This window comes from Diceros bicornis, chromosome 24 (assembly GCF_020826845.1).
Source record: "Diceros bicornis minor isolate mBicDic1 chromosome 24, mDicBic1.mat.cur, whole genome shotgun sequence".
Classification (NCBI taxonomy): Eukaryota; Metazoa; Chordata; class Mammalia; order Perissodactyla; family Rhinocerotidae; genus Diceros; species Diceros bicornis.
Window position 1 is genome coordinate 16147207 of NC_080763.1, and position 25283 is coordinate 16172489.

The following is a 25283-nucleotide window of genomic DNA, read 5'->3' on the forward strand; positions in this document are numbered from 1 at the left end:
GAGGGCAGACCTCTCTTCTTCATAGCATGACTTTTGATGTCATGAAAAGGGGTCTGGCCGTACAGCTCTTTGGAGGTAATCTCAGCCTCCTCCCTCGGCCCCTTTCATCCCATGACACTTCCCAGGTCATGGCATGTTTGAGAGGAGCTCACCTCGTGAGCAAATGCAGCTAACCTGTAGCCAACCTGGATGCCACCCAGGCCTCCCCACATGCCTGGTGCATGGGGCCAAAGTAAGGCCTGGACCACGTTATGCTACCAGTGGAGAGTTGGGGCTGGGTGGAGAATTCAGGTTACCAGAGAGGGCCAGAGTAGACCGAACAGGACTAGCAAGGAGTGCCACCCGCCTTCCCAACAGGGTGGCCCCACACAGCAGGCATCTTGGTTCAGGACAGTGTGATGCCAGCCCATGAAGGCCCTGGCCTCCAGCAGCCCCTAAGACAGGGGCTCCAAAATAGAAGACACAGAGACGGGTCAGAGGCAGTCCTGACACACAAACACCAGTATATTTCATGTGCACGAATTTCAAAAGGAAGAGACAGAGACCAATGGAGACAGAGCAGGCAATGGGCGAACCAACCAGCCGGGGGTTCTTCTGAAGAGCTTCCGCAGTATGGAGACAGTCCCACCCACTTCCAAGGCCCTTTTGCAGAGCCAAGACCTGCAGCTCCTCCAGGTCTGGGGTGGCCTCAGGGTGGAAGGTAATCCGCCTGCCTTAGCCATGGCTCCTCAAGGGCTGGGCCTCTCTCCCTTCTGCATCCCCTGCGATGATGTCTGCACAGCCCAGAGCTTCGTAAACACAGATTCCCAGGAACTGACCCACTCAGCGCTGCCTCTCCAGGAGACCCATGCAGAGAGGGAGGGACCAGACAAAAGGACCCCATGGGCGCTCCCCAGGTATTATTGCTGTGAATAAGCATAGGCATAGGCCATTGTGACTCACTGGCATCAGAGGGAACAGGGCACATGTGACAGGATGCCTAGCAGACATCAGAAGCAGTTCAACCATGCAGGGCAGCACATGACCATCTGTAACTCAGAGATGCTGCCATGTCCAGTGGAGAGAGGCCCAGGACACCAGAGGTTTATAAACAGCAAGCAGACTCTCCCCGCCAGCACCCCTACTGCTTGGCAGGGCTGGGATTACTCCAAACTTTGGGTCCCTGGGCACTAAGGGATTGGGGCCCTGAAGATACCCAAAACAGCAAAAGTTGAAGTCTGGGCTGCCCCTGGTGAGCTCTGAGCCTGCAGATCCTGTGGTCAAGCCCCAGGTCATCACCTTCCTTTGCTGGGGGCTCTGCGCCCTACTAGGGATAACAGGAGCCATGGGGCACCTGGATGAAGCAGAAACACAATGCTCTGCCAATTGCCAGGCAGGCAAGTTTACTCCGAGACCTCCTGCACTTGGGTTTATAGGGCTCAGAGAGATGATGGTGCCAGGGAAAGCCCATGGGGCAACAATTGGAGTGGCCAGACCCAGTGGGCCATTCAAGGGCTTGCTCTGGCTGAGAATTATGCAGGCCTTATGCTGGGAGACATCAACATGCTGACCACCAGATTCTATCGTGGAAGGGGAGAGCAAAGGTGGGCGGTGTGGTCTAGGGGCCCACATGGAGGAGTGTTGGGGTCCGGGAGACTGAGATAAAATGAAGAGTTGGGGGAGAGGACCAACGAAACAATGACCTAGATGGAACAGAGAAGCCAGACAATATTTTCCCTCTGGAATCCCCTCTACCTGTAGTTGGAAAGCAATCTACCCGTCCACTGGAAGCCTGAATCCCTGGAAGCTCCAGGGCCCTGGAATTGGGGTCACAGTAAGGTCAAAGGTAGGGCTGGCTCCTGGAGAATGTAGTTCATCCCTGGATTTGAGGAGCCTGGCCAGGCCGCAGAGGCTAGGAAACACCCTTCTTCCTGTCCTGGACAGGGTCAACTGCACAAAGTCTCCCAGCCTTTCTCCCAATCCGGGACACCACTCCTGCCCACCCCCAGCCCACCCCCACCCTGGCTGGTGCTGTTTGCGAGGTCTAGGTGGAGCTGCAGCCCAGCAAGAGGAGATTCTCTCCACGGGTGGAATTATCACCTTTTAATGACCTATAAAAAGGGAAAGGTTAATTTCTACCTAAGAGTCCTAGTGTGGTCAAGAAGAGACTGTACCATCGGATAGGCAGCCATTCTGATAGACTCCTCCCCTCGGGGAGCTGGGGGCGGAGCCGGAAGTGGGCTGGAGTGAGGATTTCACGTGTCCACTGCCAGCAATGGACCTGTCACGGGGGAAGGCAGAGCAACTGAGATGACAACGACCATGAGCATGGCAGGGTTAATACTGTTTAAGGAGCTCAAAGGGTCAAAGCCTTGCGGGGGAGGAGCAGGGGAGGGGGAAGTCCTGAGGAGGTTTGGCTGCAGGGCTGGGGCTATTGCAGAATCAGAACTGAGGCCTTCCCACTAAGGATGCTCCAAAGACCCTCCCAAAGCTGAAAGGCCCTCCTCTTTTTCTCTCGCCCTCATTCTCCATGGGTCTCCAACACCTCCATCCCCTAGAAAGCTAGATTGCCCCTGACTCGCTTGAAAATTAACCAGTCAGGTGTCTTTACCCCTCCCACCACCACCACCCCGAATTGATTTGTCTCTAGGTCCCCATTGTGGATTCACGGGGTCCATCTTGGCCTAACTGTGCGTTGGGGGTATTATTCGTTTTCAGCTGGGTCACTGCGGGGAGGGGGCACGGAGAAGAGCACCCGAGCACTGCCACAGCCCATCAGACCAGGGGTGAGGAGGTGTTCCCGGTCACCGAGCCAGCAGAAATAGCAGAGGGAAGGCTGCAGGAGGGCGGGCAGGGTCTGCCTCAGGGTTCTATCTCTGGCGGCTGCTGTGTTGGCTAGGGAGCTGGGGATGGGGGTGGGTGGGGTGACTGACATGGACAAAGGGGCTGCTAGTGGTAAAGGCCTTGAAAATAAGAGAGAAAAGGGGGAAACGCCACCGAACACACAGGGACTAAAACCTCCAAAAGCCCAAGGTTGGTGGGAATCCAGCACCAGGGGGGCCCCCAGAAGGCCAAGGGAGCAGCGTGGGGCCCTGGGGGAGGGGAGAGGAGCCAAGGGAAGGCCTCCCAGCCCTTGCAGACCAACACTGCTGCCAAGCAGCCTCCTGGCTGCCTAGTCTCTCCTCAGGCTGCAGCTCAGCAGGCCCCCAGGGAGGTATTGGTTGCAAGCAAGCACCTGAATATTGCCTAATGGAACCAGCCAAAGCCCGACTAAACAAGGTGGGAGGGAGAGAGGCGGCCGCTACAGCAGCCCCAAGCCTCCGCAGGCCTTGCCTCCCACCTTCTGCCCGTTCTCTGAGTCCCTTAGCCAGGATAGGGCCTGCTGCTTCCAAAGTCATCCACGTAGTCCAGTTGCTGCTTAGCCACAGGCCTCCCGCCGCCAGCCTCCGAGCTGGGCTGAGATCCACGGACCCTTCCCCAAGTCCCTCTGCTGCCTCACACCCCACCGCCAACACCTGGCCACGCCCCCACTCCTGACCACGCCCCCAGTGCCCGCCCACAGTGGAGGGTGTGCGGGCTGTGAGCGCCCTACCGGGCTGAGGCCGGCGGGGGCAGGGCTTGTGCTGTACAGAAAGGGCAACCCCACCAGCTTGGTACCTTTGTCCACACGGTCCATGAGAGACCCCTGGGCCCCACCCACCAGGCCCCCACTCAGTCAGTCTTGACGTGGCCGTTGGCCAGGGCCAGGGGGCCGCCGGGCTCCCCGGGCTCGGCGTCCTTGTCAAAGCGGAGGCGGAGGGTGTTGCGGATGACGAACTGCTCCACGATGAGGGCCCCGCAAAACCAGGGCACGGCGTACTCCAGGGTGATGAGGCCCATGAAGTCAAAGTCGAACTGGGAGTAGTCCCAGGGGCAGGCGTTGAACTGGCGCAGGATGTAGCCGGTGGTGAACTCCCACAGGTAGGTCCAGAGCGTGTAGATGAGGCAGCGCACCAGCAGCGGGCAGCGGCCCCGCAGGCGCAGGTACATGCGCTCCACGATGAGGATGGAGGTGCCGTAGATGAAGAGCGCCCACACGCTTGTGACCCCCGGGAACTTCCAGTTCAAGTTCACCACGAACTCCCAGGCCGCCGTGAACATCACCTCGCAGAAGTAGCCGTGGATGGCGTACAGGTACCAGCGGGACAGCGCCGTCAGGGGCTCGGCGGAAGCCATGGCGCCGACTGGGGCCGGCTGCGGGGGGGACACAAAGGAGATAGGTGAGGGAGGGAGGGAGCCCCTCCTGCGGCTTCCACCGTCCCGCCCAAGTCTCTGATGTGACCAGACTGGAGGGGATTTCTAACCTGCCTCCACCTTTCTCTTTGGTTACCAGTCACATTCTTGACCCTACTCCATGTTCATTACTTTATTCCATATTCCTTACCTTAGCCAGGCAGGCATGAGAAATGAAAGGACGAAAACGAACAGCCCCACTGGCTTCCTCTGAGCAACTCTACTCAAATGCTACTTGGAAGGAGATGTCTTCTCCATTCCCTATAATAACTTATTTGGATTATCTGTGGTCACTGGAAGAGTTGGCTGTCCTGGCCCACCAATCACCCCCATTTCTAGGCTACTGGCTGATTTCTCACCAGGCCCATCCGTTGGGAGCCCCATCTTTTCTCCCATTTTTTCTCAAACCGTTCCTCCTCACTTATATTTCTGAGATCTTTCTAAGCAACCTATCACATTTGTCTTTTATGTGTGTGTGTGTGTGTGTGTGTGTGTGTGTGTGTTAACATGTACATAACATAAAAGTTACCACTTTAGCCATTTGTAAGTACAGTCATGCGCCACATAATGACATTTCGGTCAATGACAGACCACATATACGACTGTGGTCCCATAAGATTAGTACCATATAGCCTAAGTGCGTAGTAGGCTATACCATCTAGGTCTGTGTAAGTACACTCCATGATGTCTGCACAACAGAATCACCTAATGACACATTTCCCAGAACATATCCCCATCGTTAAGTGAGGCATGACTGTATACAATTAAGTGGTATTAAGTAATTCACCTTTTTGTGCAATCATTACCACCATCCATTTCCAAAACTTTTTCAACATTCCAAACTGAAACTCCATAACCATTAAACACTAACTCCATATCCCCTCCCCAGCCCATGGCAACCACCACTCTACTTTCTGTCTCTATGAATTTCACTACTCTGGGTACCTCATTTAAATAGAATCATACAGTATTTGTCCTTTTGTGACTGGCTTATTTCACTGAGCACAATGTCTTCAAGGTTCATGCATGTTGTAGCAAGTGTCAGAATTTCCTTCCATTTTTAAGGCTGAATAATATTCCTTTGTGATCTATCTAGATATTATCACATTTTGTTTATCCATTCATCCATTAATGGGTTGCTTCCACCTTTTAGCTATTGTGAATAATACTGCTGTGAACATGGGTGTACAAATATCTGTTCGAGTCCCTGCTTTTAATTCTTTTGGGCATATACTCAGAAATGGAATTGCTGGATCATATGGTAATTCTATTTTTATTTTTTGAGGCGTGGCCTTGCTGTTTTGCACAACGGCTGTACCATTTTACATTTCCACCAGCAATGCACAAGCGTTCCAATTTCTCCATATCCTTGCCAGCACTTGTTATTTTCTGGTTTTCTGATGATGGCCATGCTAATGGGTGTGAAGTGATAGCTCATTGTGGTCACATTTGTCTTTAACTGCTCCATTAAGTAGGGTTTTGGTGTTTAGTTTCAATGTTGAGAGGAAACCAGTGGGCTGACAGAGCAGAGAGTCCTCCCTTCTACTTCTTATTCCCTTCCCTTCCTCTCTTTTAAACCCCACCAGTCTTCAAGGCCCCATCCTGCTTCCCCGAAGACTGGCCTGACCGACAGCCTCTCTGTCTTCTCCTTGCCCTCCACCAGCGACTATGTGGACCACACATTTGGCCCTTTATCCAGTGCCATTCTATTTACTATTTTGAGGCACGTGCCCCCTTGATCCAACTAGCCTGTGTGCTTCTTGAGGGCAGCGACTCTTTTCTAGTCCTCTGTTCTGCAGCCTTGGCACAGGACTCTCCTGAGCAGGCATTCTCTAAATGACACATGTTGTTTATGTGGAGGGTGGGGTGGGAGAGTTCAGGGTTGCATCAAGAATGGGGACCCAGGGCACGAGAACATGAATCCCAGCTCTGCCAGCTGCCAGTGGACACCAGGCTTGACATCTCTGTCAATCCCCTCTCTGAGGTGGGAGAGGGGACAGAGGTTAACAAGGTGACATCTGCATCTGCCCACCTGTCTGGGAATCCCAGCCTCATCTTTCAGCTAAAGCAGGTAGTCACAATAATACCCACCCTTGTGCATTGCTTTGTGGTCTTCCCAGCACTTTCATTCACATCTTGTCGTTGGTTCTTACAAAATTAAGATTCACATGAAGGGCAGGTAGTTTTACTCCCATTTTTAAAGAAAGGCAATTGAGGCTCAGAAAGAAGTCATTTGCCCAATTCCCCAGGGCCAGTGAATGGTAGAGCTGAGACTAGAATCCATATCTCTTGATTTCTTCTTCAAAACTCATTCCACTACATACTACTACCCATCTCCTAGACATGCGTGCCTAATGTCACTCCCCTGCTCAAAAACACTCAATGGCTCCCCATTTCCTAATGAAACAGTACAGCATCCTCAGGTTGGCATTCAAGACTCTCCATGATCTCACTCCAGTCTACTTTTGCAGTCTTATTCTCTCAGTCCAGCCCTCCCTGTGTTACCTCCAGGCCTTTGCAGATCCTATCTATTGTGTTTCGTGTGCCTTTCTCCTCTTACCTCCACAAGTACAAACCCAGCTTACAGGTTACCTTCAGAACAAAATCTTTTTCATCTTCCCAGGCACAAGTCCTTTCTTCCTCCTCCAAATATCCACAGCACTTACTGTCTCTCTTTGGTCCATGATCTTCTGTTTTATACATTGATAACTTTCAGTCTCCAGCTGGAGATCTCTTCTGTGTTCTACACCTGCGTATCCCACTCCTTCCTGAACACCTCCATCTAAATGTCCCACAGGCACCTCATACTCCTTTCCTAAATCAAACTCATTATCTTTTCTCCAAAACCTGTTTTCCTCCTATGATCCCATCCTGATTAATGGTAGCACCACACACCCAGTTAGCAGCCAGAGGCTCTGCCGTCATTCTAGCTTCCTCCGTCGCATCCCCACTCTAACATGAGCTCCCTGAGAGTAAGGACCTTGTCTGTCTGGTTCAGCACTGCATCCCCAGTACCTAGAATACTGCCTGGCACACAGTAAGCATCCAATTCAAGAGTGAAGACATTCTTTATCAGTTAGCAATTGCTACATAACAAACCATCCCAAAACTCAGTGGCTTAAATCAACTCTGATTTATTATTACAGCTTACACGTCTGTGGGTTGAAAGATCTTGGCTGCAAGGATCGTGAGACTGTGAGTCCTCTGGGGGCTCTGTCCTATGCTCTGCTCCACTTGCCTCTCATCCTTCACGGAGGCTCAGTGGACTAGCCCCGGCATGTTCTTCTCATGGCAAGGGCAGAGGCACAAGAGCAAGCAAGTCCAACTGCACCAACGCTTTTTAAGACTCTGGTTAAGTCATGCCCACTAACATCTTCTTGGCCAAAGCAAACCAAGTCAGCCGTTAACTCCTTTCTACCTCTTAAATATCTTTGAAATCCATCTCCTTCTCTTCCTTCCTCTTTCTCATTACTGTTGCTCTGGTTCAAGCCCTCATCATCTCTCACCTGGACGACTCCCATAGTCTCCCAGCTGGTCTCCCTGCCCTGTCTTGCTCCTTTCCAATTCACTCATGACACCATGAAAGACTGTATACAAACAGCAATCTTCCTAAAATGCAAATCCGATGCTTCTCCCCACTTACAGCCCATGAGTGGATCTTTAACATCTCTCATTGAGAGGAAGGCTCAGCCCCCTGGGGACAGCTGGCAAAGCCCTTTGTGACCCACCTCTGCCTTAGATCCTGTCCTCTGGATCTTTACATTGCTGTTTTTGCTACCTGGGCTGCCCTTCCCAACTGCTACCACTGCCACCACCCCAGCCCATGGCCCTTGAAGCCATCATCCTCCTTCAAGATCCAGCTCCTCCTCTGTGAAGACTTTTCTAAATGCCTCTAACTCCAGCACTGTCCACTGCCCTGCCTGTTAACCTCTGCACCCAGTTCACTTCTGGGACACAGCACTCCTGATCCGTCTGAAGGCCAGCACCAGCAGCCACCTGATGAATGTTTGTTTAATACAATGTTAAGAGACAAAAAGCAGGATTCAAAACTGAATATTTAACATGATTTTGATTCTGCAAAGGCACACATACATGTAAATATATAAAACATTTAGCCACAGTCACCCCTGGATGGTAACCTCATAAGTGATTTTTATTTCCTTCTTTATATTTTTCTGTTACTCTAAAATTTTTTTCTAACAAGTATGTGTAACTTTTATACATGTTTGTATAAACATTTAAAAATGTTTGTTGAATGAATATGTGTTAGTCATCTTTGTGCCTTGTCTATAGAAGATGCTCAATGAATTTGCCAGACACACGAACCTAAGGAAACTTGAAATCGTGTAAAGTTAACACAGATTCTTCCCTCCTGAGCCATCCCCAACAACAAACCACGACTCACAGGTTTGAATAGGATGTACACCCTAACTGCCTGGGTTTGCGTCCTGGCTGATACCCCCCACCTGCAGGACCCAAGACATGTTAACCTGAGCTCTCTGTGCCTCAGTTTCCTTATAGGTGAAGTGAGGATAATAAGAAAGGCTACCTCCCAGGGTTACTGTGAGGATGAATGAGCTGATAGACACACTAGGACCGCAGCAAATGCTCAAGAAAGGGTGGCAGTCATTTCTGGCACGGAGCCAGGCTCCCGCTTTGAGCACCACCTCCTACCTGAGGCAGGGTCATGCTGCCTCTGCCCTCGCTAGCAGCCGGGCAGCCTCCTTGCCAAGCAGGTCAGGTCTTCACCTCCACCCAGCGCACCAACCCGACAGCCAAGCAAGCCTGTGAAAACAACAACCACACATGCAGACTCCAGGAGAACCAACCTCAGCTGAGTCGATGAGAGCTTCCAGCTTCCGTGTGGCCCAGGGGGGATTAAGGAAAGGGGAGGGGTCTCAGAACCAGCCCCTCCGAGGCCAGGCTTGAAAAGCAGGGTGGAATGTAAGGGCCCGCTTTCCTGGCACAGCTTCTCACACCCTCATTCTAGCCTGAACCCCCGGCAGGTTGGGGTTCAGGGGCCGGGGAGAGAACAGACCCAGGCTCCAAGGAAACTCACTGCGGACTGAGGAGGGGCCCATGATCGAGGCAGGCGGGACGGTGGCCTGGAGACCACTCTGCCTCTGCCTGGCTCGGGCCCTTTGGACTTAGGTCTGTCCACCTGACCCGCCCTCACACCCCTGGCTCCTCCTTCCCACAGGATCCAGCGGAAGGGGCTTCCTGCTCAGACGTGCTCTTCTGCAGCAGCCTGACATAACTAGTGATTCATCACTCAGGTCAGCCCCCTACCTTGATGCTGATTTTAAAGTCCTGCTCTCCTTGCCTCTTAGTCTCATCTTGGGACAGTTAAGAATAGTTTCCCAGTCAGTGACAAATCAGAGGCCCCACCCCCCAGAGCAGGTGACCTGGAAGAGCTGGACCCCCCCCAAAACCTAGGAGCAAAACCAAGATTAAAGCAGTGAGAGAGAGGGAGCAGGCAAGCTGCTGAACAGAAGAGAAGATGGAGGAGAGAGAACAGGGTAAGCCCAAGGCCTGGATTCCGTTTCTGGAATCTTCCCTACCTAGAAGAACAGGGGTAGGTGGAGGGGAAGCATACCTAGGCAAGGTCAGGCCGTGTCCAAGGGTCGTGCCAGGAGAACACGCCTGGTCCACGCAAGATGAATGGGGGAAACTGGAGGTGCTGGCTGGGGCCAGGAGATGGGGGTGAAGGCAGGGAACAGGGGCATGAGACAGTGTCATCAGCTGGGATGTCAGCTCCCACTGTGGTGGGACAGATGCTAAGATTAGAGGCAGGCATTGGCTCGGGTGGATTTTTCAGAACTCCACTCCCCAAATCCATTTCTAATAATCACAGGAGCCGTGCTTAAACTTTGAGCTAGGGCAGGCTCACCCACTCTTTGCTGGGCCCAACAGACCCCTACCCCTGCCCTGGCCTCCCCCGACCCGAGCCCTTTGCCCCGGACCCTTCCAGTACCTCCTTGCTCAGCTCTGGGATCAGAGCCCTGGGAAAGCCTGCGTCAGGAAGAACCAGCAGCTCACTGGACGTTCGCCTCTTTCTCCTGGTGACAAACACAACCGTACTGAGGACCATGACACAGAGGGGACAGCCCAGGAAGGAAAATGCAGAGTGGAGTAAAGAGGAGGAGAGGGTGGGGAAGACCAAAAGCAGGAAAAAATAGTTTGGAGAGCTGGACAGTTTCACAAGGGGATTTTGGGGAACACCATTCGAATACAAGAGCCCTTGGACGTGTTGATGAAAGGGCCCGGAACATGGAGTTCCAGCAAAGGGCCAGAACTCAAGGCGACTTGTTCAGGCAGGGCACTGCCCCTCCAAGGTTGTGTCTCACCTGTCACTCTCAGATCCTGCTGGGCTGTTCCTTGGGGTGGCAGAGAGCAGAGCGAGCAGTTGAGAGGGGCAAAGAGAACCCACAAAGTCCAAAAGGCTAGAGACAAAACTAGATGGGATGATTGCCCTTGGTTTTGCCAAAGAATCCGCTCTCATTCCAGGAAGCTAAGGTGCCACAACACAATGATTCCAGGAATTTTTGTCCACAGGAGCGTCGTGTTAGAAAATCGGGATTCCCCTTCCATGCAGCCAGGCCGGGCAGCCCTTCCGCTTTCGCCCCATTTACTTCCCCTCTCCAGGCACCACGATCACTACACTTCCGAGATGCAGAGCCCTTCCAGGGGCCCCCTGCGGGCAAGGCAGTCGGGGGGCAGCTTGAGTGACCCTGAGTCCAGTCCCCTGGTAGGCTCTGTCCTGGAAGTGAGTGGAATCAATGAGGGGTGGGCAGTTGCCTTTACCTCAGGGTGTAAGATGCAAGATCTGAGCTTCCCCTGTGGGTCATCAAGTTAGGGGATAAGGAAAACATGGGCTTGTTACAGGGCCAGAAGGGAAGCAAGTGGGGAAAAGACCTGTGGTCACTGGCTGGCCCAGACTCCACAGAGTTCCACGCTCTCTTCCTGTGGGCATCCCCAGGAAAGTCCCCTAGATGGTCCTCCTTCCACCTCCCAAGTCACAAGAGTAATAATCAGGCACTCTTCTCAGCACTTGCCATGTATTAACTCAGATAGTCCTCACACCCATTTACAGATGGGGAAATTGAGGTAGAGAAAGGCTAAATAATTAGCCTACGTTCTTACAGCTATAACAGGCAGAGCAGGGATTCAAACCCAGCAAGTCTGGCTCAGAGCCTTCACTCCCAATCAGCACATCACACTGCCCTTGAGGCTGACTACAGGCCCCTCTGAGGGCACTGTCATTTTCTGAGTATCTGCTTCTGGAAGGCTGGGATGGTATATGGAGAGACGGATGGATGTAAGAAGGATGTGAGCTTCTAGGTGGATCATCAATGAAGCTCAGAACTGGGTGTCAGAGCTACCGAAGGCTCAGCCTATTCTGAGAAGCCAAATTCTGTTCTGAGGCCAAGTTCTGGCAGGATCCATACGAAGGTCCTCCAGGGTCACAGCTGACCCTCACAAGACTATGGCAGCAGCCACCCCTCGGGGCCTCAAGGCATGTGCCATTCAAAGATCTCTCACCAGGACACATACTACCCAGAGCCTCCCTGACTGCCAGCTTGCCTCAGTGCTGCTGGGAATCTCAGATGGCCCGGCCCCACCACGGAAATGCCAGCCAAGGGCAGTGACCAGCGTGCAGGCTGCCCAGAGAAGCTGTCTGCCTGGAGCAGCAGCAGCCAGAGTGCCAGGAGCAATCATTCCACATGAGGAGGCAGGCGGGGGAGGATTTCAGAGGGCCTCAGATGCTAAGCAAATCCCAGGGGACAGGTGCAGGAGGCCAAGTGGGCTTAGGGAACGGAGTCAGCCTGGCACAGAGGTTCAGGGCTCAGGCAGCAAAGGGCACCTGTGGGCGGGGCCCGCAGGCTGGGCATCCTGTGCATAGCCTGCAAGGCTCTTCCCAGACCTCACGTGGCCTCCTTGTGGTCATTCAGGTCTCAGCTCGTTACCCCTTGGAGACCTTCTCTGATCTCCAGTCCAAAACAGCCTCCCTGTCGCTCACATCGTCCCATTTTCTTTTCTTCATAGCACTTTTACTTTCTGACATTTTGCTACTTTGTTGTCTATCTCCCCCAATTAGAATGAAAGCTCCATGAGGGCAGTGGCTCTGTCTTGTTCACTGCTGGGGAACCAGTGCCTAGAACCGTGCCTGGCAGAAAGACCCACTAATACCTGTTGAATGAATGAATGGGCCCAAAGAGGTGCAGGCCCTTCAGCACTGATGAGGGCAGGTATAAACGGCTAGCTGGCTGAGCCTTTCTCTTCTCCTCTTTCTTGGGAAATATAGCCATTTAAAAATTTTAATTCTAGCATTTTAAAATATCTTTATTATTTTTCCTGATTACAAAAGTAACATGTGCTCACAGCTGAAATTTAAACATTACAGAAAAGAATGACTTAGAAAGCAAAAGTAACCATCATCTCGCACCTTACAGAAAGTCACTACTAATGGTGTGTTGTGTATTCATCCAGATTAAATTTAGTTTTAAAAGAAGCAAATTCATGCATCATAGAAAGAAAGGCATTCATAATTCCACCAAACTAGCAGCCATTGTCATTTCCCCCTTGCAATCTTTTCTCATGTGTTTATTTTACAAGTTACCATAATGTACTTATTCTATAACCTGACATTTTCATTTAATGTATCATAATCGTTTTCCCAAGTTGTTATATTGCCTGTGTTCTCATTATTATAATGGCCGTGTAATAGTCCACCAAGTGGAAAACTATAATTTACTTAACCTAGATGTTCAACAAAGGGAGAACAATTGTTTCCTGTTTCCACTACTACAATGACACCACAAGAAACATCTTTTTAATGCCTGTAACAAAAGAATTCAGCCCTTTTCTTCTCTGGGACTATATCCTAATGAAAGATTTCTTAATGACTAATACCAGAAGTGGGGTCACTAGACGGAAGGGTACAACAGTTTTAAGGCTAATGACGTGGATTGCTCTGGGGAATTCTGTGTTATGTGGGGAACAGATCTCCCGTCTGAGTCACCACGTTCCCACTGTGGCCTCCATGGTTGTCTCTCCACCCCCACCCCACTCCCACGGTCCAGGCTCACTCACACCGCCCCAGCTATATATCAACCCAAGAATACACTTCCTGAAAGACCATCCAATTGCAAACTGATTTTGCAAGCCCAGGGTGAGTGAAAAGTAGATTCTAGCCCTGAGTTTTAAACTCTCAACTGGCAGTAGAGTCAAGATCTCCCTAAAGCTGAGAAATACCTGGTTACCCTTTTCCCTCCCTGCAAACTCCTGTGTGGAATCTAAGGCTCAAGGCTCCTGTGGACCAGCCCAGCAGCTCATAAAAGCTTGTCCAGTCAGGAGTGCAAAAGGCCTTCTGGGAGCTCTCTGCCTGCTGGTTGCCGATTCCACAGTGGGACTGCCTGCCCTGTACAGACAGAACAGCCTTTAAGCCGGACAGGCCTCTGGGACTTGGGAAAGCAACCAACTGTCATTTTTTAAAGCGTCATCAAGGAAAAGCCGGAGACTGAGGCTGGAAAGAAAGGCCATGTGAGGACAGGTGAGACTCCAGGTGGGGGCCTCTCGCCCTACATGCAGCTCTGCTGGACTGAGGAGGAGGTGCCGCTGAAATGTGGCGAAAGCATCAGAGGACTTGCTCCTCTTGAGCCCTGGTGGTCGCTTTTACGGCACCTAAGGTGCCACAAATCCCTCACCTCCCAATGCCCTGGAGGCTCTACCCAAGGCCACCTGAACTGCTCATGGCTTCCTGGCAGAGTCCGGAATCCTAGGTGAGGTATAGTTCCCACTGCACAGAAGTAAAGCCCGAGGCCCAGAGCATCCATGAGCCTACAGATAAGAAAGAGAATTTGGGGAGATGCTGGCTGTCTCCTATGTGCTGGGTATCTCACATCACTCAGGTCAGCCAGTCTGGGTCTGGCCCAGTTTTCAGAGTCCATGTGGGTATAAGATGGCTCCAGCACGTGACATGGCCTGAAACTGCTGGACACTTCCCTCCTGTTCCAGAACTGTAGCCCTGCGACAGGCCTGTGATGGGAAGCAGACTCAGCACCGGAACCTCCAGACCTGTGCCCTTGCTGCTGTGGCACGAAGGGCCTGGGATCCCCGGGAGCCTGTAACATACTCACTTATCACACCCTTGAGTGTGCGGCTCAGAACAGACATCAGGATCGCCGTCCAGGAGTGTCCCAGGTTAACCTTTGTCCTGGTGCCTGGCTGGGCCTTGGTGTCATTCTCAGCAGTGTGGGCAAGCATCAGCCCCAGGGCTCAGCCAATCCTCGGCTGGTGGGCGGGCGGCTCCCATGTGTCCCTGGGAATAAAAGAGGAGGCGTTCATTAGCTTAAATTGCCCCCAGCTCCGGGCAAGCAGGTCCGCCAGAAAGGCAGCCTCGAGGCAAACACCACAAGGGCCCGGGCTCCACGCCCAGCACTAGACACTCAGCCTGCCCAGGGCCCCTCTCCTGGAACCTGCCACCTCCTCTCTGCTGTCCTGTTTGCTCGGGTCTGGTTAATCCAGTGATGAGAGCCTGGGATGGGTCCCAGGCAATTCACACGCTGGGTGGGGACTTAGAGCTTCTTGCACCACGAGTGAAAGGGTGCACACTTGTAAATCTGAGAGGGGATATAATTTTAGAATCCAGCTCCATTCTCACTTAGCTTCAAGTTACACTCCCACCTTCACCCTGCGGTGGGTACATCTGTTCTCAAGGGCGGTCAAGAGCCTCGTGGAAGGCAGACAGGGCAGGACATTTGGTTTAGCATTTTGGGAGTCAAGCAGAACCACACGCAGAAAAACAAGCAAACCAACAAAATGGGTGCTAAACCCCTCTACCCGCAATCCCACCACACTAATATTTATTTCATTTTATGATTTTATCACTGCTATTGTTGAGGCCCTTCCTATTAATATCAGTAACTGACTACATGCTGATATAAATGTGACTTTATAATGCCCTTTGCCATGTACATGTTTTTAATAATATCCCCAAGACCTGACCATTTGATGGAGATTCCAACATTTTTTGTTTTAATATGAAGGTGATGAAGCTTCCCTGAAAACCCCTTGGATGCAGCACCATCTGCACGAGCCCGAGGACAAAGGGCAGGTCCAGCTCAGCCCTATAGCAAGACAGACCGGCTGTTCAGAAACCGAGAACAGTATGTGACTGGGGGTGGGAATTGGCACCATCCCCCCATGGTCGGCCACGCAGGGGGGATCACAGAGATGCCACACCCCGTGCTGACGCCCACAGCCACCTCCTCCCTCCTCCCACCCCCAGGCTCTCTGAGCAGGGGTGACTCGGGCCTTTGCTCCCTAAGCTGACAACTTTTGAGGCAGCAGGGGAGCGGAGGAGACGTGAAAGGGCAGGGGTAGGGACCTGAAATTCACTGTGTGCACACATGCTTGTGGGCAGGGAAAGTGTACACCCCCTAGGTCTCTCCCCAGGGGCCTCTGCACCAAGGAAAGTGAAGGGCAGAGGGTAGGAAGTGAGTGGGCTGCTGTGCTCTGCCTTGTCTCTGTCTCTCCCCATCTCCTCCACAGACAGGAGCCTCTGACTCTGCCCCGCCTGTCCATCCTCCTCCCTTCTCCCAGCCTGCCTGATGGTGGGCAGGGGTCACCCTGGCACGTACCTATCACCTGGAGGAAAGGGCTTTAATGGGGCATGTCCAACATGCACTCCACCCCCAGCACCACTCTGACCCCGTGCCTGCGGGGGTTCAATCCCACCCGCAGCACTTCCGTGGGCACAAGGGCACTTCCCCTTCCCCGGGCCCCAAGCAGGCAGCATCAACAGCACAAGCCAAAACCAAAAAGAAACAGAAACCAAAGCCCATATCCTGGCAGCACAGCCCACTGGCGCTGTAGTCAGCCCTGGGAGCCCGTTGCTGGCTGAGGTGCCACCCTGGCAGATGAAGCTGTAACAGTCAGAACAGGCTCCCTCTCGGGGCCAGCCTGGCGCTGGACACCTCCTGCTTCCTAGTCTGTAGGCTCTTCCCCCAGGGAGCTGGTGGGGGCTGGATGAGAAGGTGATCGTATAGCAGGGGTCCTACTTCTGCCTTCAAGTGCGCAAGCTGTTCCCAGCCCCCTCTGACACTCCCTGACACCCTAGAGCAGGTCCCAGGGTGCGGAGGGCATGAGGCTCCTTTGTGGACTACGTGACCTCAACCAGAACTTTTTGGAGCATATGAATGTGTGAAGAGCCCTTATAGGAACTACCATGTGGGTGAAACATACTTTTTCTGGTATATCGCTCATGATTCTCCCAAGACTCCTGCAGGGGAGAGCAGGAATTGTCACCCGCCCCCCACATTTTAGAGGTGAAACATGGAGTCTCAGGACATTAAGAGAGTTGGCCAAATCCATACATTTGATTTGAATCCTGGTCTTTGGGCTCCAGACTCACTCCCTCCCTATACAGCACGCCTTCAAACTGCTTCCCATCCCAACTCATTTTTCAGGCCCATGTCTGCACGCGTGTATCCTTCATTCAGCGTAATCTACTGAGTCCTTTCCGTAAGCTGCTTGTTTGTAAACATACAGCCGAGTCTGTTCATCTAGCCTCTCCATCAACACGCTGGGTGCTCCTGGGAGTTTAAGGGAGCAGAGACCACCACACCCTTTCAAGCCTATCCTCTCTACCTGCCCTCCTCCGCAGCCCAGCACACCCACTCCTCTTTCGAGACCCTGCTCCCTCCTTCTTCTTGTGATGCCATTGTCCCACAGCCTCCCAGTTATTCCATCACTGATGTTTCCACAGGACTGCACATCTTTCTATTGAAACATGTTGTCCCATTTTAAAATTATCATGTGTCTATTTCCCCCTCCACATGATGAATTCCTCGAGACCATGGAATTTCTGTTGGATGGATGGACAAACAAGGTGGAGAAGGGTCCAGCTAAATTCTCGGGTGATTGCACCAGCCAGTGTTAACGAAGTATAAAGAGGCCACGGGCCTTCCCTAATTTTTAGGTCACCATCATGGAAGGGCTCTCTCCTGCAAAGCACCATAAACGTTGGTTTACAATGACCAGGGCTGTCTCTGCAGACCAGGGAAGAAAGGAGGGTGCTCGCTCTCCTTTCTCCCGCCTCCAAGAGCCATCACCCAGACTGAGAGGCGAGGATAGATGGGGTGGGTGGCTCAGGTCTGGACAATACAGAAGACATCACACGAGGAGGGCTGGGGCAGGAACAGAGCGTCCCAGGCATCCCAGGAGACACTGCAGGCTCCTACGTGGGCAAGGGGCCAGGCTCGAGTTCAGGTCGGAGAATAACAATGCCTATTCTGTTATTTCTACAATGTGCTGGCACTCTCAGAAGGCACATCCAGTTTTCATGCACGTAGAATTAGTTTTCCAAAAAGGTTTAACAAGCAGCTGCTGGCAGGAAGTTCCCTCTGCATCATTCTCTCTCCTCCCCTATAACTATTTAGGGTAAGCTGGGCTTGCGTGATTGAATCTCTGCCTCTCTGACCGGAACCTAAAAACCAAATCTCCCCTCACCCCCCCCACCCCTGTCTCCACGGCCTGGAACCTAAGACTGGAGCCAAGAAGCGGCAGGGAAACACTGTCCCTTTTTCTCTCCCACTCTCCTCTTCCTTAGCGCTCCTCAAATCTCTCTCACCCCAGGTGCCCACAAAGTAAAGAGAGGATGCCCCAAAGACCCACTGGGGAACCCTCTGGTTACTCAAAGCCCCCTCGTTCTTCCCATGTGACCCAGAACAACTGCTTTTACTTGTCCCATTGTAAGACCAGCCCTGAACACAAGTGGATTTGGCAACTTCCCAAACCAAGGAGTGACCGCGCTAAGCTTCAGATGCAGCTGGAATTCCAAATCCCCCTAGAGGAAAGGCTGTATCTGGTCAGCTCCCCCTGGGGAGCAAGGAGACCCAGCCCTGGGGCATAGGGGAGGTGGGTGGAGCTAGGGGACAGGCCCCCTACTCCACTTGGCCTTGTCCTTCCATTTTGTGCCCCATCACTCAGGGCTTAGAATCTGGGTTTCCCTGCCTGCCGGACATCTTGCCACCCTGTCTTCTGTCTCACCTTTGGGACTTCTTGACCTAGGGCTTCTTGACCTAGGCTTCCCTGTCCTGTCACCCTTCTCTCCTCCTCTCCTCCTCCCCACCCAGCCCACTCTACCTTACCTGCCCCTCCCAGTGGCCCCCTCTGAAACAAACCCTGACCGCCCATCCCATACCTGGGAGGGTGGTCTCTGGCCCCATCCCTCTCCCCTTACCCTCCCATCCCACCTCCTGGCACTGGGTAGCTGCTGCTCACTGTCTGAAAGGCTGGACAGCTGCTGGGCTCTCTAATTAGCTGCCTGGCTGCTGTCCCAGAGCGAGGCATGCGTTACAGTAAAGGGCTGCCTCACCTCCCCTTCATCAATAATCCCCTATGCAGATCCCATCAGGCGGCAGCTGAGGGGCCCTCGAATCCTTGTCACGTGAGAACAGCAAGGCTCCTCCTGTCAGCCGGAAAGGGACAGAGAGTGGCCTCACAGCCTCACCGACAAAGTGACCAGGCATTTCTTTACCTAGGTTCTCCCTATTACTGCCATGGACTCAGGGTGTCCCACAGGGTACCCCCCACCACACCATGCCTTTGGAGCAAGAGGGACCCTGCCCCTTTGTTGCCTCACCAGTGGGTCTTCCCGAGGACAAGCCTGGGCACCCAGGGCCTGACTCTTCACAGCTTTCTACAGCCAAGCCACCCTAGAGATTTGTAAACAACCAGAAGCCCTAGGTCAAGAAGTCCTGTGGAGGCCGGTTTGTTTATTCGAGGTATTGTATTCCAGCAGTCAACAAATATTTCTTGAGAACCCGCTGAAGGCCAGGCATTGTACTAGGTGTGAACAAGACAATGTTCCTGCCCCCTTGGAGCTCACAGGCTTGGAGGGAGACAGAAAATTAGTAAGCAAGCCAACACATACTGTTTTCTGATTAGCCAAGAGGAGCCTGAAGGGCAGGTGCATGAGGGAAAGAATGCGGAAAGAGAGTTGTTCTGGGGGAGCTCTGACAGTTGCTGTTTGCTTCACACCTTACCCAATCAGGACGGTCCCTTTCCTTTAAGTAGCGGCCCAGAAGAAAGGCGGGCATCCACCAGGCCGGGCACTGGCTGCAGCCAGCACTTCCACGGTGACGCTTAAGGCCAGCAGCCCTGGCCCCTCACTCAGCCTCTCACTGGACAGCTCCATCTACCGCAAAAGCACTGAGCCTTGCGACATGCTCCAAATATGGCTCCAAACAGCACTTAGGCAAGAGTAATTAAAGGGAATGTTATCTCAGTTAGTCTCTCATTAGCCATGTAATTAGACAGCTGAAAATAATTAACATTCCTTTTGACAAAGGAAACAGAGGGCACGTTACATTACGATAGCCTCAAAACAGCCTGAGCAAGGCCGGGAGGAGAACTCATCACCCCCCAGTCCTGCAGGACAGAGTCAGCATCCAGGAACCCGAACCAGGTGGCCAGTCCTGCCCTGGGCCAGGCTCTCAGGTGAGATGAGGCACATGACAATGGATGCTCTGATGTATGTATTACAGATACAGATCATAACAACATCCTTGTACATACTCAGGGAAAAAGAACTTGAAGGGTATGCATGACGTATCAAGATGGCAGGCCAAGGACATAGAGGGCCTCCCCCAAGGCTCTAGAAAACAACAGAAAAGACATTTTCTAGGAAGAATAAATCCATTACAGCACCAGAAAACAAGAAGGAATTATCTGGGTTCCCTGAAGAAGGCAAATGGGAACAAACTGAAGGAGAAAACAGAACCCCAAAAAGTAAAACCATGAAATAATAAAAAAAAAAAATAATAATAATAGCTGACACTCATACAGCACATATATATGCCAAACACTGTTCTAAGAATTTTGGCATATATCATCTCATTCAACTCTCACAAAAATCCTTTGAGATAGAGACTATGATGATCCCCACTTCACAAACAAGACCCAGAGTTACATAGCTCTCCCAAGGTCAGAGTGCTTAGTAAAAGCCGGCGCTAGGATTTGAACCCAAGGAGTGTGGCTGAGGATTCTATGCTCAGTCAGAGGAGCAGTTCTGGGGGCTCCAAGTTTGGAGCCAGCAGATGGGGGCCCAAGAGAGGCCCTGAGTGGTTGGTGATTGGATTTGGAGTAGCCGAGCAAGTGGGCCCCTGCCCCACCTCTCCACCCATGCTTGTGCCCTGGACATTGAGGGAGGGGGGCAAGGGGACACCTAGACAGCTCCTGTAGTCCCTGGCAGGCACATCCCACCCTCCCGTGCACAACCAGTAGCGGCTGACTCTGGAGCACAGAATCGGGGTTCACTGAGAGGTGACCGGAAAACCTCAAAATACAAAGAGAGACATACCAAGACTCACCAAACATTTGACAAAAACTAAAACCACCAAAGAAGCACCAAATCTGAGAACAGAAGTTCTAGCTAGAAAACAAAATTAATAAAGTCAACAAAATGAAATGTTTTTAAAAGTATGATTAATATCCTCTGAGGGATAAGAGGGGCTACTGAATCCATGAACCAAAACAAAGCTGTTACCAGAAGAATGTTAAAGATCTTAGAAATGAAGGAAATACACTCTTATTAACCAGTTAGCTCTGGATGAAAGAACAGAGTGACTTCATTAAAATCTTTCTTTATATATTTCTATTTTTCTAAGCTTCCTGTACCAAACATGTATTACTTTTAGATCAGAAAAGTTATTTTTTAAAATGCCTGGCACTGAGGTAGGTGCTCAGTAAGGTTTGGTTGCAAAGTAGTTGCTTTGCAAAGCAAAAGTGGGTAGACCCTGCCCCCTGTGCCAGCCCTTGGCCCCAGCCAGGCTGGTCCACAACTCGCTGTCCTCCAGTGGCACCATCCAGACTCCCATCTCCGGGTCTCTGTGCATATGCTTCCCCTCCTGGGATGCCCTTATCTCTCATCTCTGTTCACCCATATTTGCCTGTTCTTCAATGCCCACTCAAAGATTACCCTTGCTAACGAAATGTCCCTGTATCCTACCTAACCCACCCCATCTCTTCTCTCCCAAACTCCTAAGGTCACCTAATTTTCCAGGGTCGTGGGACAGCTCTGGCTGAGCTGTCCTGTGGGGTCACAGTACCGACAACTTATCTGTCCTTTACCTTCCAGTGAGTCCGAGTCTTGTCTCCCCAACTCTACGGTAGGCTCCTTAAAGACACCAAGAGGATACTAGCCTTCTTTTTATACCCCACTGCACCCAAATAAAGCTGAGAAGATTTTGCAAGAACATTCTTATATGTCAGTCGAGTGACTGACGAATGAGCTTCTGTTGCTGGGGGGAGGCAAAAGAGGAAAACTTGTGGAAATGCGGTTACTCAACAGGGCTGGGCCCAGCACAGCAGGAGGCCCTCCCACCTGGGTGAGGCCCTCAGAAATGGGCTACCTTGTTCCAAACAACTTTGAACTCCTATCCCTTGTCTGGAATCCAGAAATACCTGCAAACCCAGAAGGGGTGGTTGGTAAACCTAGGGGTAAAATATTGATGAGGAACAGCACGTTTCTCTGGTTTTAAGGTGTCTCCCCACAGATTGCTTATTAGTAGCGAGGGGAAATTAGTCAATGCACAGTGGAGAAACTGGACAACGCCTTGACCTAGTGACCAAACAACATCACACATAAGGGGCAGATGGACATCAGTGCCTCTGGATGTAATACACTTAAAAGGACACAACATCACTCATGTATATTCCAGCCAGGAATGTGTAACCAGAGTCAAAACATGAGCGAACATCAGACAAATCCAATGGGAAGAACATTCTATTTCTTTAAAAGGGGGAAGAGGAGGCTATATTCTTCAAAAATATCAATGTCATAAAAGACAAAGAAAGGCTGAGGAACTGCTCTAGATGAAAGGAGACTAAAGGGACATGACAACTAAATGCAGTATGGGATCCTAGACTGGATCCTGTCCTGGAGAGGAAAAAATGCTGTAAAGGACATTATTGGGTCAACTGACAAAACTGGAATACCACCAGCAGATTAGATCAAGTATTGTATCAATGTTCAATTTACCGAAGGTTATGTAAAACAGTATTCTTATTCTTAGGAAATCCACCCTGAAATATTTAGAGATAAAGGGCCATGATGTAGGCAACTTACTCTTAAATGGTTTAGAAAAAAATTGGGCAAGCGAGAGAACATAAATGATAAAGCAAATGAGGCAAAATGTTAAAAATAGTGAATCTGGATAAAAGAGTATAAGGGTGTTTTGTACGATTCTGGCAACTTTTCTGTAAGTTTGAAATTACTTCCAAATAAAAAGTTTGGAGGAAAAAAACCAACAAAGGGGCCCCTTCCATTAGACAGGGGTTGGGGTAGGTGTGGAGCAGACATGGAGGTGAATCCAGGGGGGACACTGGTCCTCACATGTCTGCATCGGGCACAAAAATTCCACTTCCTCTCCCAGTTTGGCCCTTCTCTTTTCTTACTTCTCTGTCGATTTACTCCTTCCTCTCCCCAAGATCAGCAATCTTCCAGGAGGCCTCCATATTAATACCAGAGGACAGGATTATTAACCTTTTGGGTCTATTCTTAATGGTAGTTAATATTTTCTGGAGATGTTTTGACACCTGCTATGTCTACAAGCCCATAATAATGAGTCATGTTATATTTGTTCAGCCACTACCTTCTGGGTGTTACATGGTATTTCATTTCCCCAAAAAGATTTGTGGCTAGTCTTATTCATACTGCCTGACTTTAGGCCTTTAGGCCATGTTCCTCCCTTCTGAGATCTGAGGCAGGCTGTCTGGAGTGGGTGCCCCCTTTCCCACACCCCACCACGATCACCACCACCTAACTCCAAGGTAATCCCCCCCCCACACACACACACCCAGGCACAGCCTCGCTCCCCAGGCTCTGTCTGTCACAGCTGGGTGTGGTCACTTTAAATACCCCACAGCCAGACAACTGACAGTCTCTTTAAGCAGCCTCACGGAGCAAACCATCATATTGTACAAACTCATTTATTTATTATTCAGAAATCCTTATATGCATCATTTCTATGCAGACTACGCATTGCTAAGTAGGTTGGAGTATGAAAGCTGAAGCACAATAGTGGGGCTGGTTGTTTTTAAAACATTGGAAATATAAAATCTTGGAAATTCTACTGTAACATCAAACACCAGAAAACTACTACTACTAATAACTTATATTCTGACTGTGCTTTTTACTTAAGGGAGCCCTGTCAAGTTCATCTCATTATTCATGCATTCATTTATGTGTTCATTAAATAATTGCTCAGTGTCTATGTTGAGACACAGGGACATGCAAAGACCACAGAGGCAAAGACGCAAGTCTGGGCCACAGGAGGCTGACATTCTAAGTGGTCCTGGATTGCCCGTTGGCCCGCTAAACACCTGCTTAGGGTACCGCCCACCACGGGGCACCAAAGAAAATTATTTTCAGGAAGAGAAAATGAGAGAGAATCAAAAAGAAGCTATTGTGGCTTTAGCACACAAATAAATTTTGTTGTTTCTGAAACCACGATTTTATATTATAACTTAGAATTATATTCATTTATTCTTAATTACTTATGGGACCCTAAACTGGTCTGTGCTGTGGGTCTCTAAAGGTTTTAATCCAGTTCAAACAGTAAATAAGGTTGCAATCCTAGGTTCCGATAAGGGTCAAGCAGGCAACTCAAATTAGTGAAGACTTGAGAGCTATTAAGAAAGCAGGACTAACAGGACTGGTGAGAGATTATTGGGAGGGAGGGAGAGAGAGGGAGGAGTCGAGGGTGACACCCAGACTTCTGACTTGGGCAATGGCGGTGTCATTCCCTGAGAGAAAAGGACACAGGAACAGGTGTGCGCAGTGACCCACGATGAGCTGCGTGTCACATGCTCTGATTGAGATGCTCACGGGACTGTAGGCTGGAGGCAGGTCTGGGACCCCAGCTGGATGGGGCACGCACGGGGGAGCATGCTGGGGAGAAGGTGTGAGGGGTGACATTCAGGGCTGGTAGAGGATGAGGTGCTGTGAAGGGGCCTGAGGAAGGACCAAGGGTCAGGGAAGTGGGGGCAGGAGAGAGGAAGTTCGGGGCTGTGGTTAACTGCAGAGACAAGTCAGACAGGGACTGAAGAGATTTAGCTGCAGAGGTCACTGGGGGCCATTTAAGAAGGAGTGACTGCAAAGGGAGGTGACTGAGACAGTGTGTACGGATGACTCTTGTGAGAAATTTGTAAAGAAAAGAGAGAAAAGCTGCTGGAGAAGTAGAGATAAGGGAAGTGTCCTTCCTCCTTCCCTCCTTCCCTTCTTTCTTTCCTAGATAAGAGAGACCTAAGGATGTTTAAATGCTAAGAACAAACCACAGTGAGGGAGAGCTGATGGATGGAGTATACGTGGTGGGGCACACATGGATGCTCTGGCCTGTCCTGAGGTTGTGGAGGAGAGCACGGTGAGCCACAATCCCATGGGCCAGCAGAACGAGTGTGTCATTATAATCCCCTTTACAGAAAGGAGACCCAGGCATCCGGAGTTAAGGTCACACAAATATTGAGGTACTATAGCCCAGACCTAGAACACAGGTCTCCCAGTTCCTGGTCTTGGTCCTTCTTCCAGACCAGCATTCTCAATGGGGCCACCTCTGGGGTTGGGGGACCCTCTGTCAGCACCACGGTGGGTGGGGAGTGCTACAGGTACATGGACGTGGGGACCTGGAATGCTGGACTCCCTGCAATTCCCACCAAGGCCCACCAAAGAACTCTCCCATGTGACTTTGCAATGTTTCAGTGGACATTCACAGAGGTGACAAGCCCATTTATAATATTCTGGTCTAGAACCAAACTCCCTTTCTGAAACACAGAGGATTTTAACATATACTGAATTGTCCAGGCATGCCATTAAAGTGCAAATCGAGGGGATACTGTACTTGATGTTCTTTGGAACTTTACCAAGAGTGGTTCACCATCTGGGAAAATCACGTCAACCTCAGCAGCACCTCTCCTGGTATTTGAGTCACCCACACAACACACCTGTATCTGTGGGTATTTGTAGCTGT

At 51.1% G+C, this 25283-nt stretch overlaps 1 protein-coding gene across 5 annotated transcripts in view; it reads right to left on the reverse strand.

The window, feature by feature from the left end:
* Nucleotides 1-486: 486 nt before the first annotated feature.
* The window catches only part of TMEM229B (transmembrane protein 229B), a 36026-nt gene continuing 11229 nt past the window's right edge, over nucleotides 487-25283 (reverse strand). For 2 of the 5 annotated variants that reach the window (XM_058567163.1, XM_058567164.1), the window contains exons 2-6: nucleotides 14391-14572; nucleotides 10226-10310; nucleotides 9848-10011; nucleotides 8926-9036; nucleotides 487-4212 (exon numbers count right to left, since the gene is read on the reverse strand). In XM_058567163.1, coding sequence (XP_058423146.1) covers nucleotides 3691-4212; nucleotides 8926-8940 — 537 coding nt within the window. In that variant the 5' untranslated portion in view covers nucleotides 8941-9036; nucleotides 9848-10011; nucleotides 10226-10310; nucleotides 14391-14572 and the 3' untranslated portion in view covers nucleotides 487-3690. Of the gene's footprint in view, nucleotides 4213-8925; nucleotides 9037-9847; nucleotides 10012-10225; nucleotides 10311-14390; nucleotides 14573-21387; nucleotides 21526-25283 lie in introns of those variants that run through there. The other 3 variants (XM_058567162.1, XM_058567165.1, XM_058567166.1) reach the window with 3 other exon arrangements.